Source organism: Canis aureus, chromosome 4, assembly GCF_053574225.1.
Source record: "Canis aureus isolate CA01 chromosome 4, VMU_Caureus_v.1.0, whole genome shotgun sequence".
Classification (NCBI taxonomy): Eukaryota; Metazoa; Chordata; class Mammalia; order Carnivora; family Canidae; genus Canis; species Canis aureus.
Genome location: NC_135614.1, coordinates 26286129 through 26298812, shown reverse-complemented (window position 1 = coordinate 26298812; position 12684 = coordinate 26286129). Strand labels below are relative to the sequence as shown.

Sequence of the window (12684 nt, the reverse complement as noted above, 5' to 3'; positions counted from 1 at the left end):
AAATCATACTGAGATTCATGGGGAGGAACCCACAGAAGACCCTGAAATGAAATGAAGTTCCTCACCACTCCCAATGCTGGAGGAGCCTGATAATGACCACAGAAGCTATAAGGATGGTTGGGTGGACACAGTCCCAAATTTCTAAGCATTTTCTCACATTACAAGTAAATAACTTAATGATGGAAATTTCTTTTGGATACATGTTTTTTCAGTTAAGTTTCTGGAATAACTTGATAACCAGTGTATGTACCCATTTCTTAACATGAGTCTAAAGACGGTTCTTAGAAGTCATGAAAAGGCTCCTTTTTGTAGTTATCACACTTAGTCTGACCTAAGTGTTCTGGATTTATACAAAGAAGTCTCAGTCTCTCCCACTGTTTCTCAAGATGAGTAGCTCATGATACCTGAGATGATTTTCAGTGTTAGATTGGTGTTCTTATTTTAATAATTCCGTGTTTTCTTTTAAAGAATATTAGGAAAAATATAACTAGCTCATCAAGCTCATGATTTCAGGTTTATTATAAATTTTTCTTTTAAATAAATCCACCTAAGATTAAAAACGGAGTCCATTTTAAGAAAAATATGGACCAAATAAAGAAGTACAGGTGACAGCAGGGCAAATATCCCCAAAGAGCTCCCACTTGACTGAAACTCAGAAAGAAACTTCAGCCGCTGTCAAACACAAGGGAGCTTTTTCCTAATAAGCTCTGGACTTCCTTATATCCTCCTCGATCCACTCTTCACTTTCGCCAGACTCAAGAAATTATGTATTTTAAAAATCTCTCTGCCTCCCTAGTTTGTCAATAATGGTAAGCACACAGATGTAATGATATATGCTTCCAAGTTTTACCTTTAAGGAGTCTTGGAGCTGAGAGGCAAGTGCTCTCGCCTGAGGACTCTCTCCTTCCCCTCTGGCAGCAAGGTCAGCCAGCTGGGCTGTCAGCTGGTCCACCCGGTCACACTTGGCAAGAAGATCTTGGCGATATGGCCCCATCATGACATTAGCCAGACGATGCCCTTCGGCCACAAGCCCCCGGATGGCAGCCTGACCTGGATCCAGAGGAAAGCACTGTAATTCACGTAGACCCAAAGAAGGCAAGTGTGGTAAACTGCTGTATTGTTGGGGTTTTGTTGTTGTTGTTGTTTAATTAGTAACATTTTGTGGGGTTTTTGCCCCTCATAATAGAAAACTGTAGGAAATTCAGAAAAGTATAAATAAGTATAGATAATTCACCATAATCCTCAGAAATTGATACAGTTGAACATTTCCTTCTGGTCTTTTTAAAAACTATTCTACTAAAATGTATTAATTTTAATTCCAGTATAGGCCACATACAGTGTCGTATTAGTTTCAGGTGTACAATATAGTGATTTGACAATTCTGTACATTACTTAGTGCTCATCACTATAAGCATACTCTTAATCCCCTTCACCTACTTCACTCATTCCCCTACCTACATCCTCTCTGGTAACCATCAATTTATTCTCTATAGTTAAGTCTGGTTTTATTAGTTTATTTCAATTTTTAGTTCATTTGTTTTGTTTCTTAAAATCTACAGATGAGTGAAATCATGAGAGAAATGATTTGTCTTTCTCTGACATATTTCACTTAGCATTATACCGTCTAGATCCATCCTTGTTATTGTAAATTTTCTAGTTTATTTGATGCATTGCATGTTCCTATACAAATATACATTTCTCTATTATAAAATTGAGATCATACTTTACATTAATTTTTCTTGCTTCTTTTATTTAATGGGAGCATTTTTCCACATCACTGAATATCTTTAAAAATCATGATCTAAGGGCAGCCCGGAAGGCTCAGCGGTTTGGCGCCTGCCTTCAGTCCAGGGCCTGATTCTAGAGACCCGGGATCGAGTCCCGCATCTGGCTCCCTGCATGGAGCCTGCTTCTCCCTCTGCCTGTGTCTCTGCCCCACCCCCTCTGTCCTCTCATGAATAAATAAATAAATATCTTTTAAAAAAAATCATGACCTAAAAAAAATCTATATAATATTTTATATTACTTATAATTATTGATCACATACATATTAAACATTTATATTTATATACATTCTTGTGTGTAATTCCTTAGAAACATGTCTAATTACTTTTTATAATGAATTCCTCTACGTCAAATTGCTAAGTCAATGAGTATGAACTTTTTTAAAGCTCTTAACATGTAATACTAAATTGCTGTTCAGAACGTTTATACCAATTTATTCCTCCCCCAGTAAATTATGCATCTGTCTGATTCCCCAACACCAGGAATCACCAACTTAAAAATTTATCTTTTTATCCAACAAATACAGTTAATGAAGTAAACAGATCTTTCAGCTTCAGATGGCTTGCTATCATAAAATGACCTAAATTCTTATAGATTCATCCCTAAAATCTCCCCAAAATCAAAATTCTCAGTTATCAATTCCACTGGTGACTATGTGATGCAAGAGCCCTTACAAATGAAAATAACCTTGGTACCTAAGTGCCTCTTACTTATTTTCAAAAATTACATTTAACTGGGTACTTTCCAATGACTGTAATAGAAATATAATAGAATAGAAGTATACACAGTTATATACTGAAAATAATTAGTTCAAAATTTCAATTCCAATCTAAGGACCTTTCTATTTGCCCATAGCAAGATCATTTATTTGCTAATTCTTTTTGATTAAATCACAGGAATCATATCAGCTACATTTGGAAATGGAGTCATGTTGTAGAATGACTTACTTACCAGGAGCTAAGAACCCTTTCTGCACCTAATTACAGACGAACAAGATCTCTATCAACATCTTGCTTATTTTCACTGAGACCAGTTTAATGAAGGTTAAGTGCACTTATGGCCTTACCAACACCCCGGTCATCCACTGTGGGATTATCAATCCACCGCTGTGCTTGCTCAATCTTGCCTTCAAGGTGGACAGCTGCCTTGGCGGGCCTGCTATTGGCCACAGCCCTATTAGTTTTGGTCTGCAAGTTCTGCAGGGCTGTGGCCACCTGTTTGGCCAATGCTCGGGCCTCTGGGGAATCTCCTTTGCCCCTGAAGAGAAAAAAAAAAGCCATCCTGTCACAGACACTATTTACACTGAGATGATTTTAATTGCTATACAAATGCTAATGAGATGATAAATTGCTAATCATTATTATTAGCTTAGTTTGGAAGGAGAATGGTTTATTTGGCACTAAATTAAGAAATTAATAATTTAAATTCAGATTGCATTATCCCAGTTAAAACATTAAATAGGAGATTGAGTCATTCTACCTCAATCAAGCTCAACCATCTGGTTAGCCGAGCTCAATCAAGCAACACTCAGCCATTGCAGAAAATACTACTTCCCTCAGGAACTAGGTGGGCTCAAGTAGCCATGTATGTTGTATAACAGTAGTTGAAGTAGTTGTAGAACTAGCTATAGTAGGGGGCACTATCAGAGTTGGAACTCAAAGGACTATACTCCTGGGCACCTGGGTGGCTCAGTGGTTCAGCGTCTGCCTTTGGCTCAGGTTGTGATCCCGGGGTCCTGGACTAGTCCTACACCATGCTCCCAGCTGGGAGCCTGCTTCTCCCTCTGCCTATGTCTCTACCTTTCTCTGTGTTTCTCATCAATAAATAAGTAAAATTAAAAAAAAATAAAAAAAAAAAAGAACTAGCTATGGAACTAGTAGTAGTACGATCCTTTTTTTTTTTTTTGAGAGAGAGAGAAAGAGAAAAAGAGAGCACTAGTGGGGTAAGCAGGAGGTAGGGAGAGGGAAAAGGAGAAGTAGACATCCAACTGAGCAGGGAGCCTGGCTCAATCCCAGGACCCTGAGATCGTGACTTGAGCCAAAGGCAGATGCTTAACCAACTGAGCCACCCAGGTGCCCAGGAGTACAGTCCTTTGAGTTCCAACTCTGATAGTTACTACTGCAAACACTCCTATTATTTAATCCTACAACAACCCTATAAGGTAAACACCAAAGTTATCCTCGCTATTCAAAAAGCAAAACTGAGGTGCCAAAAGGTTGGACAACTTACCCAAGGTCTATCACTTTCTTTGGTGGACTCAGGATTCAAACCTAGGCGCTCTAACTTTTGAGTCCTCACTCTTAGAAACTTATATTGCTATCAAGTAATTCTCCAATCTTTGCTATAACTGATTAAACTGGTTATCTAACTCAAAGACAACAAGACCACAGTCAAGCAAGGTACCTAATTCCAATATGGCTAAAAGTCACCTGGGATCTTAGTTTTAAATGCAGATTGTTAAATCTATCATCAAAAGAGATTCTGATCAAGTATGCTGGTGAGGGGTCCAGGGTGTACTTTTTTTTTTTACAACCTTCCCAGATGATTTTAAGGTAAGTTGTCCTTGGTCCATACTTCAAAAACACTACATAGTCAACTAGTGGTAGATCTGGAACTGGAAAGCCATACTATGCCTGGAACAGGTAGGTGAAAGCTAGACAAAGAACCCAAATAAAGTCAACACACAGAGTGAAGCAGACAGCATACCATACAACTATCAAGAGATGGAGGGAGGAGCTTGCAATTTCCACTAGACCTGGCCATACTTCAAACTATCAAGCTCCATTAGCTGCCTCTACATATTTCTAATAAACTTCCACTTTTTACTTGAGTTAGTTCCTTGCAACCAAAGAACTTCAACAAGACCATCAACACAGAAATAAAAAGAAAACCACAATTATGTATCACAAAGGGAGATTACTGCCCCCAAAACCCTACTCCAAAGACTTCAGGTTCTAACCACTATGAACATATACCAAGTCTAATGCATTTTATATCTCAAGTCTACTTAGAGAAAACTTCAGATGAATCTTCTCTGTCTCACCAATAAAAATGAAAATATTATTCTACCTGCCAGAATGACTAATTTAGATACTCTCCTAAGAACTCCTTTATGACTTTAAATCTCAATACCTTCTCCATTATAGAGCTGGGCAAAGAAGGTTATTTATCATGGTTCTGATCATGGTTGCTCCCGCTCCCAGGAGTGGATCGTACTACTACTGCCAGGAAGCTATGTACATGTTATAATAAGGAATGATGGCATGTGACCACACAGGGACATTTGCTGTTGATACCATTACCATCAATTCTCTCTTCATCATTAAGAAACATAATGAGTACCTGATATGTATATGGAATTGTGTTAAGGTCTTTAAAATAGTTTTCTCCTCTCAGTATTTTTAAACTAATAAGAATGTAAACAGATTATATAAATAGGTTAATATTAATGAACATAGACCTAACTGCATAGACATTATATTGTACAATTGTCAAATTATTTATTTTCTCAGTCTAAACAATTCAGTCATCCCCAAATGATCAAGCTTGGTATATAATCAAACTTGAGCTATTATTTAAATTGGTCTCATCACAATTTTCTGCCTAAAGCGTGTCTATTCTGCTCCCACTCAGTTCCTATTTCACAGCCCTAGCTAGACAGGAATGTGCTTTTTTTTAACCACCATTGTCCTCTTGGTCAATACAAGACTTGAAAGAACTCCAAGATGCCTGTCACAGAAAAAAGGTTAGGTTCTCCCATGGAAGAAGAGGAAATGAAATATGCAAGTTAAATGAAAACCCAAATCTCACAAAATACTTGACTACGGTAACCCCAGATAAGAGGCTAGAGGACTAAGGTGGGGAAGAAGAAACTTTTACTTCGACATTGTACTCTTGTAATGTTCTTTCAGCACGTGCTGCAGTTTGTTTAAGAGAGAAAAATATCAATCAAAAGAACAAAGCTACACCTCTTTCCTACATAATCAAAGTGGATGATGCCATGAAAGTCTTTAAACGCAGCAGCTGTGATGAGGACGTCGTATTTAAGGATCTTTCATAATAGTTACATAAGAAATAACATTGCTGGGGAAAGAAAAAAGTGTCTTCTTATGCCTCCCCTCCCCACCCCCTCCACAGCATCTTTTCTTAGAGAGCCACAAAAATTATTTTCCTCATATGCCTGGAAATCGGTTATGCCACAAATATGATGTAGCAGAAAAAGTCCTAGCTTAGAAATTAAAAAGTAGATCTCAAAAAAGGAGTTCTTGGCATCCTAAATTTATTCATTTAAAACCATCTGACCAGCAATAAATCATTAACCCTCAGTTATGGCAATAATAAAATAGAAGTAATATCTGACCTAGCCATGTCATACAGAATCAACAGGAATATAGTGGAAGAATATCATATGTGCCTTTAACCTACAGCATTCAACCATCTACATGCCAGGGGGAAAAGAGAGATTAAAGGGCAATATCAGAAATTAAATACATACTGTCTCCGCAGATCTGCTAATTTAGAAGTCAGAGCAGATATCTCCCCAAGAGAACGTAGAATGTCATCCCTCTCTTTAGGATCATCACACAACTCTGCTATTTTCCTAGCTTCAGCCAAAGCCCCTCGAATCTGTTCTTCTCCTTCTGGTCCACCATTTGGATCTGCAAGCCAATTCTGCACACACAGAAAGGGGGAAAAAGCACACTGTGATCTCCTCAGAAACTATTTCTTTAAACTTAACAAGGCCATCAGAAAGATCTCAAAAGTAATCACAAGGCACACCAGTGATCACTTTTATAATGCTGATTCTTATTGTTTTACACAGGTTCTTGGCTCAGGTAAAATCAAATCTATCCTTCATCTGCTTATAAGTTATTTTTTCCATCCCCGTTAGAATAAATATTTTCACAAGCTTTATCTATCTTTGGCTTAATCACACCTTATTAATTCACCTGCTCAAACATTTGTGTTTCTCTGTGAAATGCATGAAAATCATTTTACAGGAGTAGCATCCGAAAACTCTAACCCTTTAACAGTGCTATGACCAAATATAGTTATGAATTTTAACATAAAGAACAGTTTTCATATTCTGTGATCTCTACCAGGAACTAGGATTTTCTTGGTACTCAGAGTACATTCTTTTAACTGATCAAAGTATTCAAAATTAAGATCTCTATTTCAAAATAGAGATAACATGAGTCTAAATCTGTGGTGACAGGGAGAGGTGTTAACATTGGTAAATGCCGAGAATCAGTCATCACTTAGAAATACTCGTTATCCACCCACAGTAAATAAGAAAGACAGACAGACAGAGATGCAGGATATTTATTTCCCACCCCTCCTGAAAATCATCATTACTACCTGAGCAGCATCAATCTTCTTGGCAATGCTCTGCTTTGAGTTGGTCATAGCTTCCAGCTTGCGGGCTGCATTTTCCACTTTTGCTGTGAGCACATCCAGACCCTGAGACACCTGCTGGGCTTTCTGCATGGCCACTGGTGAGGCTCCTTGTCCTCTGTTCAAAACAGATGTTGTCATTGCACTCTCTCAAATACTTACTGGCAAAATATCATGAGAAGCACAAATATGTCATTTTTGTTAACATGCTTGTCTTTTTCCTTTCCTCCAGCAAATCTGGGGTAGCACAAGAAAACACAGAAATAAAGCAAAACACCCAAATCATCTACTTTCTCCTTTTGCTTTTAAAAATATGCATTAGCTTCCTGGAACTGCATAACCACTTTAAAGACCAGACTGCAAATTTTGATAATAATGATTCTCCTCTTGATGGTGATTACATAATCAAGTCTGAACTTCAGGGGGAAAATGTGCTTGTGATCTTCTTGCTATGGAGGGTTTGTTACCATAGTAATGTGTGCTTTAAAAAAAAAAAAAATCCCATTAGATTGTCTTATTTATGGGCAAGTATACATCGAAAATATTTCAGGAAGTAGCATGCCCAGTGCTACTAAAAGCACACCAAACTGGGACCAAGCAGATCTGTGTTCAAATTCTTAGTCTTGGGACCTGTGAACCTTGTTTATGACAGGCTTTAGCTTTCTCACTTATAAAATGAGGACTGGGTAGGTAACAGGACTTGCCCAGCTTACCCAACAGAGTGGCTTCAAGCAAAAGGGTAAACTATAGAACACTGTGGCAACAAAGCCATACAAATAATATAACTACTGCTGCTATTTAACTGTCATTATTATTATAATAAACCTAATAATAATTGTAAATGTCTACCTTCCACTCCTATGCAATCTATAAATATCAAAACCAGTTGGTACTAAGGAGGAAAAAAGCACTGTTGGTGAGAAACTGGGTTTTTTTTTTCCATCATTCTCCTGAAGGACTAATTTTACTATTTTCCTCTCTCGGAAGTGGTACGCTATATTAAAAATGAGGTGCATCATTAGACACTTGTTTTCTCTTTGTAAGAGACTTCCCAAGTCATAACAAAGTAAGATTTGCCACCGTTTCACAAACTCAGATTTTTAAGCCACTCCGCCTGGTACTCTCAATGATGGGGTGGGGAACTTTATCAGTTGGTAGAAAGGCAAGCTTATCCTCCTAACCTAAGCTTCTGACTTTAGGATGAACTCCAAAACATCATAGCTCCCCTTAATAGTAGCATAGATCTGTCATTCATTTATCTGTTCTCCTAAAATTCATCTTTGTTTTTCATCTATACCAATATGTAAAGTCATGAACCCAATAATATTTATTGCCAGGTATGTTTCATTTGTACTTGAGGCTTCCCCTTAGATGTGCTGAGGAGTGGAAGGCTTTTGGGACCTTTTACAATTTAATTTGCTTTTTTCTTTCAACTCTAGTCATTCGTGATGAGAAACTTTTTAGAGGACAAAAGTCCAAGTGTGAAAATGTAAAAAATATTTATAATATTTCATTCAAAATAAAAGTTTACTGGGTCCCATGGAGGAAAAATAGATCCTTACAACCTAGAAACCCTAGCAACTGAAAAGAAGTTTATCAATGAGGAAATTGTTGCTGAGCCTCAGCCACTAAAATGTTAAATAGCTAGGCATATTTAAGAAAGGCTAACAGGGAGATAGCTTGCTAATCTTTCATCAGAAAAGGACACTGCAGGCTCCAGTGTGAAGCAGGCCCACAGCTCATCACTGTTGTAGCCTTGTCTCTTTACAGATTTACAGTCGATCCCATACAGCAACCACCTTGTTCTCTTGCTCAAATTCATCTTTCTCTAAACACATACAACTGTGTATTCGAGAATTCCAAGTGAAAACTGTCTACCACACTGTGAAAAGGCTGCAGACAAAAGAGCCAGCAGTGAGAAATTAGAAGAGCCAAGAATCTTGTCAAACTGCACTGGCAATTCTCCGAATGGGAACAGAACTTCTTTTTGTCCTTTCTGTAAAGTTCTTGTCATGCTCATGACAGGGGAGACTGCTTCACAGCAGGAGAAAAAGGCTCATTGAGCTCAGTGAGACCGCATTTATTTATGCAGTTCCTTCTCCCTATAAGGTAAAGACTCTTGACCTGAAACCCTTGGAACTTCCAGGGCTACGGTGAATCCACGAACCTCTGGAAATTACACATATTACACAGGCATGTTTATGGGCATCTTTTTATGTACAGATTAATGGCTTTCATCAGATAAGAATTATCTTGACCCAAAAGGTTAAGAACCATGCCTTTAAGAACTGTATTCTTGGGGGACCTGGCTGGCTCAGTCAGTGGAGCATGTGACTCTTAATTTCAGGGTCGTGGGTTCAAGCCCCGTGTTGGGTGGGGGGATTACTAAAAAATAAACTTAAAAAAAAAAAAGGACTATATTCTTTTTTTCTTTTTTTAAGTAATCTCTACATCCAATGTGGAGCTCAAACTCGCAACCCCAAGATCAAGAGTAGCACATTCGACCAGCTGAGCCAACCAGGTACCCCAAGAACTGTATTCTTATGTCTATTCTGTTAATACATTTGAAACCAGGTCTAACAGTGTACAACTTGTCAAGGGGTATTTCTGAGGCCTGTTTGGAGACCCTGCATATTCCAGTTATCTCAAGGTGTTTCATGACATTCTTGAAGCCAAATTAATATTCAGCCACACCAGTAGTCCCCATATTTCAATTCTTGAAATTGAGTTTCAAGAATGCCCATATTATAAAATTCCATAAAAATGAGTATCTTTTAGAACTTCATTGACTCTACGGGTGAGTTCCAAAGAAGCCTATGTTATACTGAGTTTTCTTAATAACAAACTATATATAGTATACAGGGGGAAAAGTTCTAGAAGTCAAGCCTTGAAGTAGGTAAAAGAATTATGAAACCAAATGAATAATGATGAAATAGAAACTCAAAAAATCCTAGAAATAATCAACATACATGATAACTTACTTAAGTGGTTTTTTAAATAATGCAAAACAATTCCAATATTTTCACTCTTTATGTTTCTTTTTACCCATCCTTAATAAAAGATATGCCTACCCATGCCAGACTTCACCACTGCCCCTTATTCATCATAAGCCTGTGGCTAGAAACTAAGATACCAGATTTCCATTTCAATTTCAACTTTACTACACGGCATCTGCCTACTTTAAAAGTTTATCAAAGGAAAAGTTCACTTCAATCTCAAGAGAATTCATAGACTATAATAATCTGTTATCCATTCATCAAAAAGAACACAGTAAAATTAGCAGGCCCTTACTCTCTGAATCACTTTGTCAGGAATGCCATCCAATCTGTTACCTAACTCAGGTAAGAGTAGAGGAATTTTACCTGGCTCGGAGTTCAGCCACTTGATCAGTCATCTGCCCCAGCATTTTACAGGTTCCCAGGATCTCCCTGCGCTCTTTGCCTGCGCAGAGTTCACCGACTTTTCCAGCTTCATCTAAGATCTGTCTGATGGCCTGCTCACCAGCATCCCCTAAAATAAAGAGATATTCAATATCTACACTGTTGATGCATTAATTATTTAGGAAGGATGCTTTACAAGTCATTTCATTCATGAAGGAATGGATGATTTTAAATGACAAGTGAATAGAAGACAATACATCTGATAGCTAACCATGCCCTAACAACCAGAGGGTGAGGTTTCAACCGCAGATACTTCTAAAAAAGATACTTGGAACCATATCCATCTGGAGATGATAAGCAGCTTGTGGTAAGAATATGGATGATGAAAATAGGCTCTACTAATTTAATACTACTTAGCACCTCTAACCTCCATTAGGCTTTTCACGTCCATTCAAATATTAATCTAAAACTGAATATTAGATTAGAAAATCCATAAAACCTAGCTCAATAACCCATTTGGGTCTTTACATAAGTCAATTTTGCTTTCCAATTCTTATTGGCATCATCATTTAATCTGTTTAATTAAGTACTTTGTTGACATAAATGGAAATCTGCCCAATGGGAACTAAAAGAGAAGAGTTTTTATTCAAAATAATTACCTTTCTGATTCAGGGAAGAAGTGAACCAATAATCTAGCAAAGAATGCCCAGCTCAGCTTGGTTAATTCCTCCAGAATGAAAGGTGATTGGTCTTTGCCCTTCATCCTTTTAAGGACCAGTAAATGCTTTGATTAGTCAAAACTATTAGAGAATAGAGTATGTCCCTTAATGTTGCAGTAGTTATCTCAGAATGAGGTTATGGGAAGATTTTTCTTTATTTCTTTTGTTGGCTCAACTTTTAGTTTTTTATTGTATCTGTCAGAGAAGCAGAACTAGATTACCTGGAGAGGCACTGGGATCACGGAGCCAACCTTTGGCCTGGTTCAGTTTGGAGTCTATGGAGGCCAATGCTCTCTTCATGGCTTCAGTGTCCTTTTGAAGAGAAATACAGTTATTTTATTTGCAAAAACTGAGATACCATGATACAAAGTAAGACAGAGAAAAAGTTACAGCACTTAACATACAATAGCTAAGGTAGTCCTACAACAGCCTTAAAAATACTCTCATCACACCAGAATGCTTATTTCTGTCAAAATGCAGCATCGTGCATGCAGATCTTCAGTTAATTCTATTTTGTTTTCTGATCTATTGCTAAACTGTGAAAACTGGTAAAAATCACTCAAGCCAAAAGATGCTTAATGTCTGCAGCAGGAAAAAGCCCTGTTGTCACATGCCTCATTATCAGCCTTCTACTCAACAATCATCTACTGCAGCCCTGGCACAGCCCTCCCTGCATCAGGGAAGCCTCATTAGCACATGGTGTCACAAATCACAGTTCTTTTACATCTTGTTCTGAAATACACAAACACTGGATAATGCTTCACTATACTTAATTAATCTGAAAAACTTGGAGTTACTGGCTGGAAAAAAATGGAAAATTTTAATCTAGCAATTTAGTTTTAATTCCACAAATAAACCACTCCATGTAATGCAAGAAAAAACTTTTTCTGGCCTTCTCTGCCATATTCTTCATCTTCCTCATTCTAAGTTCCCTTATCATCCTAACCTGGAAGAAGAGGCAGGATAAAATAAGTGGGTCTCAATTTATTGTTTACAATCAGAATTCATAACGCTTAGTATTAAATTACCATAAAACCTCCCAAGACATAGCATGAAAAGCTGAAGCACACTAAAAATAACACCTATAATTTGATGAAGTTTTTAAAATACACAAAAATGTAGAGAACAATGTAAAAAGTACCCAGGTATCATCCATCCTCACAACTGACAGGCTGGCTATCTCGTAAGTCTCTATTTAACACCTTAAAAGACAGATGAGGGGCTCCTGGGTGGCTCAGTCAGTTAACCGCCTGACTCAATTTCAGCTCAGGTCTTGGGATGGAGCCCCATGTCCAGCTCCATACTGTTTGGGATTCTCTCTGTCCCTCTGCCCCCACCCCACCACTCATGCCTTCTCTCTCTAAAATAAATAAATAAATAAAATTTAAAGATAAAAAAAAAGACAG

General features: G+C 37.7%; 1 protein-coding gene across 4 annotated transcripts in view; it reads right to left on the bottom strand.

Moving 5' to 3' along the window:
* The window catches only part of VCL (vinculin), a 115409-nt gene that overhangs the window by 22287 nt on the left and 80438 nt on the right, over positions 1-12684 (bottom strand). For 2 of the 4 annotated variants that reach the window (XM_077895068.1, XM_077895071.1), the window contains exons 7-12: positions 11500-11593; positions 10542-10689; positions 7144-7297; positions 6281-6456; positions 2852-3042; positions 851-1050 (exon numbers count right to left, since the gene is read on the bottom strand). In XM_077895068.1, coding sequence (XP_077751194.1) covers positions 851-1050; positions 2852-3042; positions 6281-6456; positions 7144-7297; positions 10542-10689; positions 11500-11593 — 963 coding nt within the window. The remainder of the gene's footprint in view (positions 1-850; positions 1051-2851; positions 3043-6280; positions 6457-7143; positions 7298-10541; positions 10690-11499; positions 11594-12684) is intronic. The other 2 variants (XM_077895070.1, XM_077895072.1) reach the window with 1 other exon arrangement.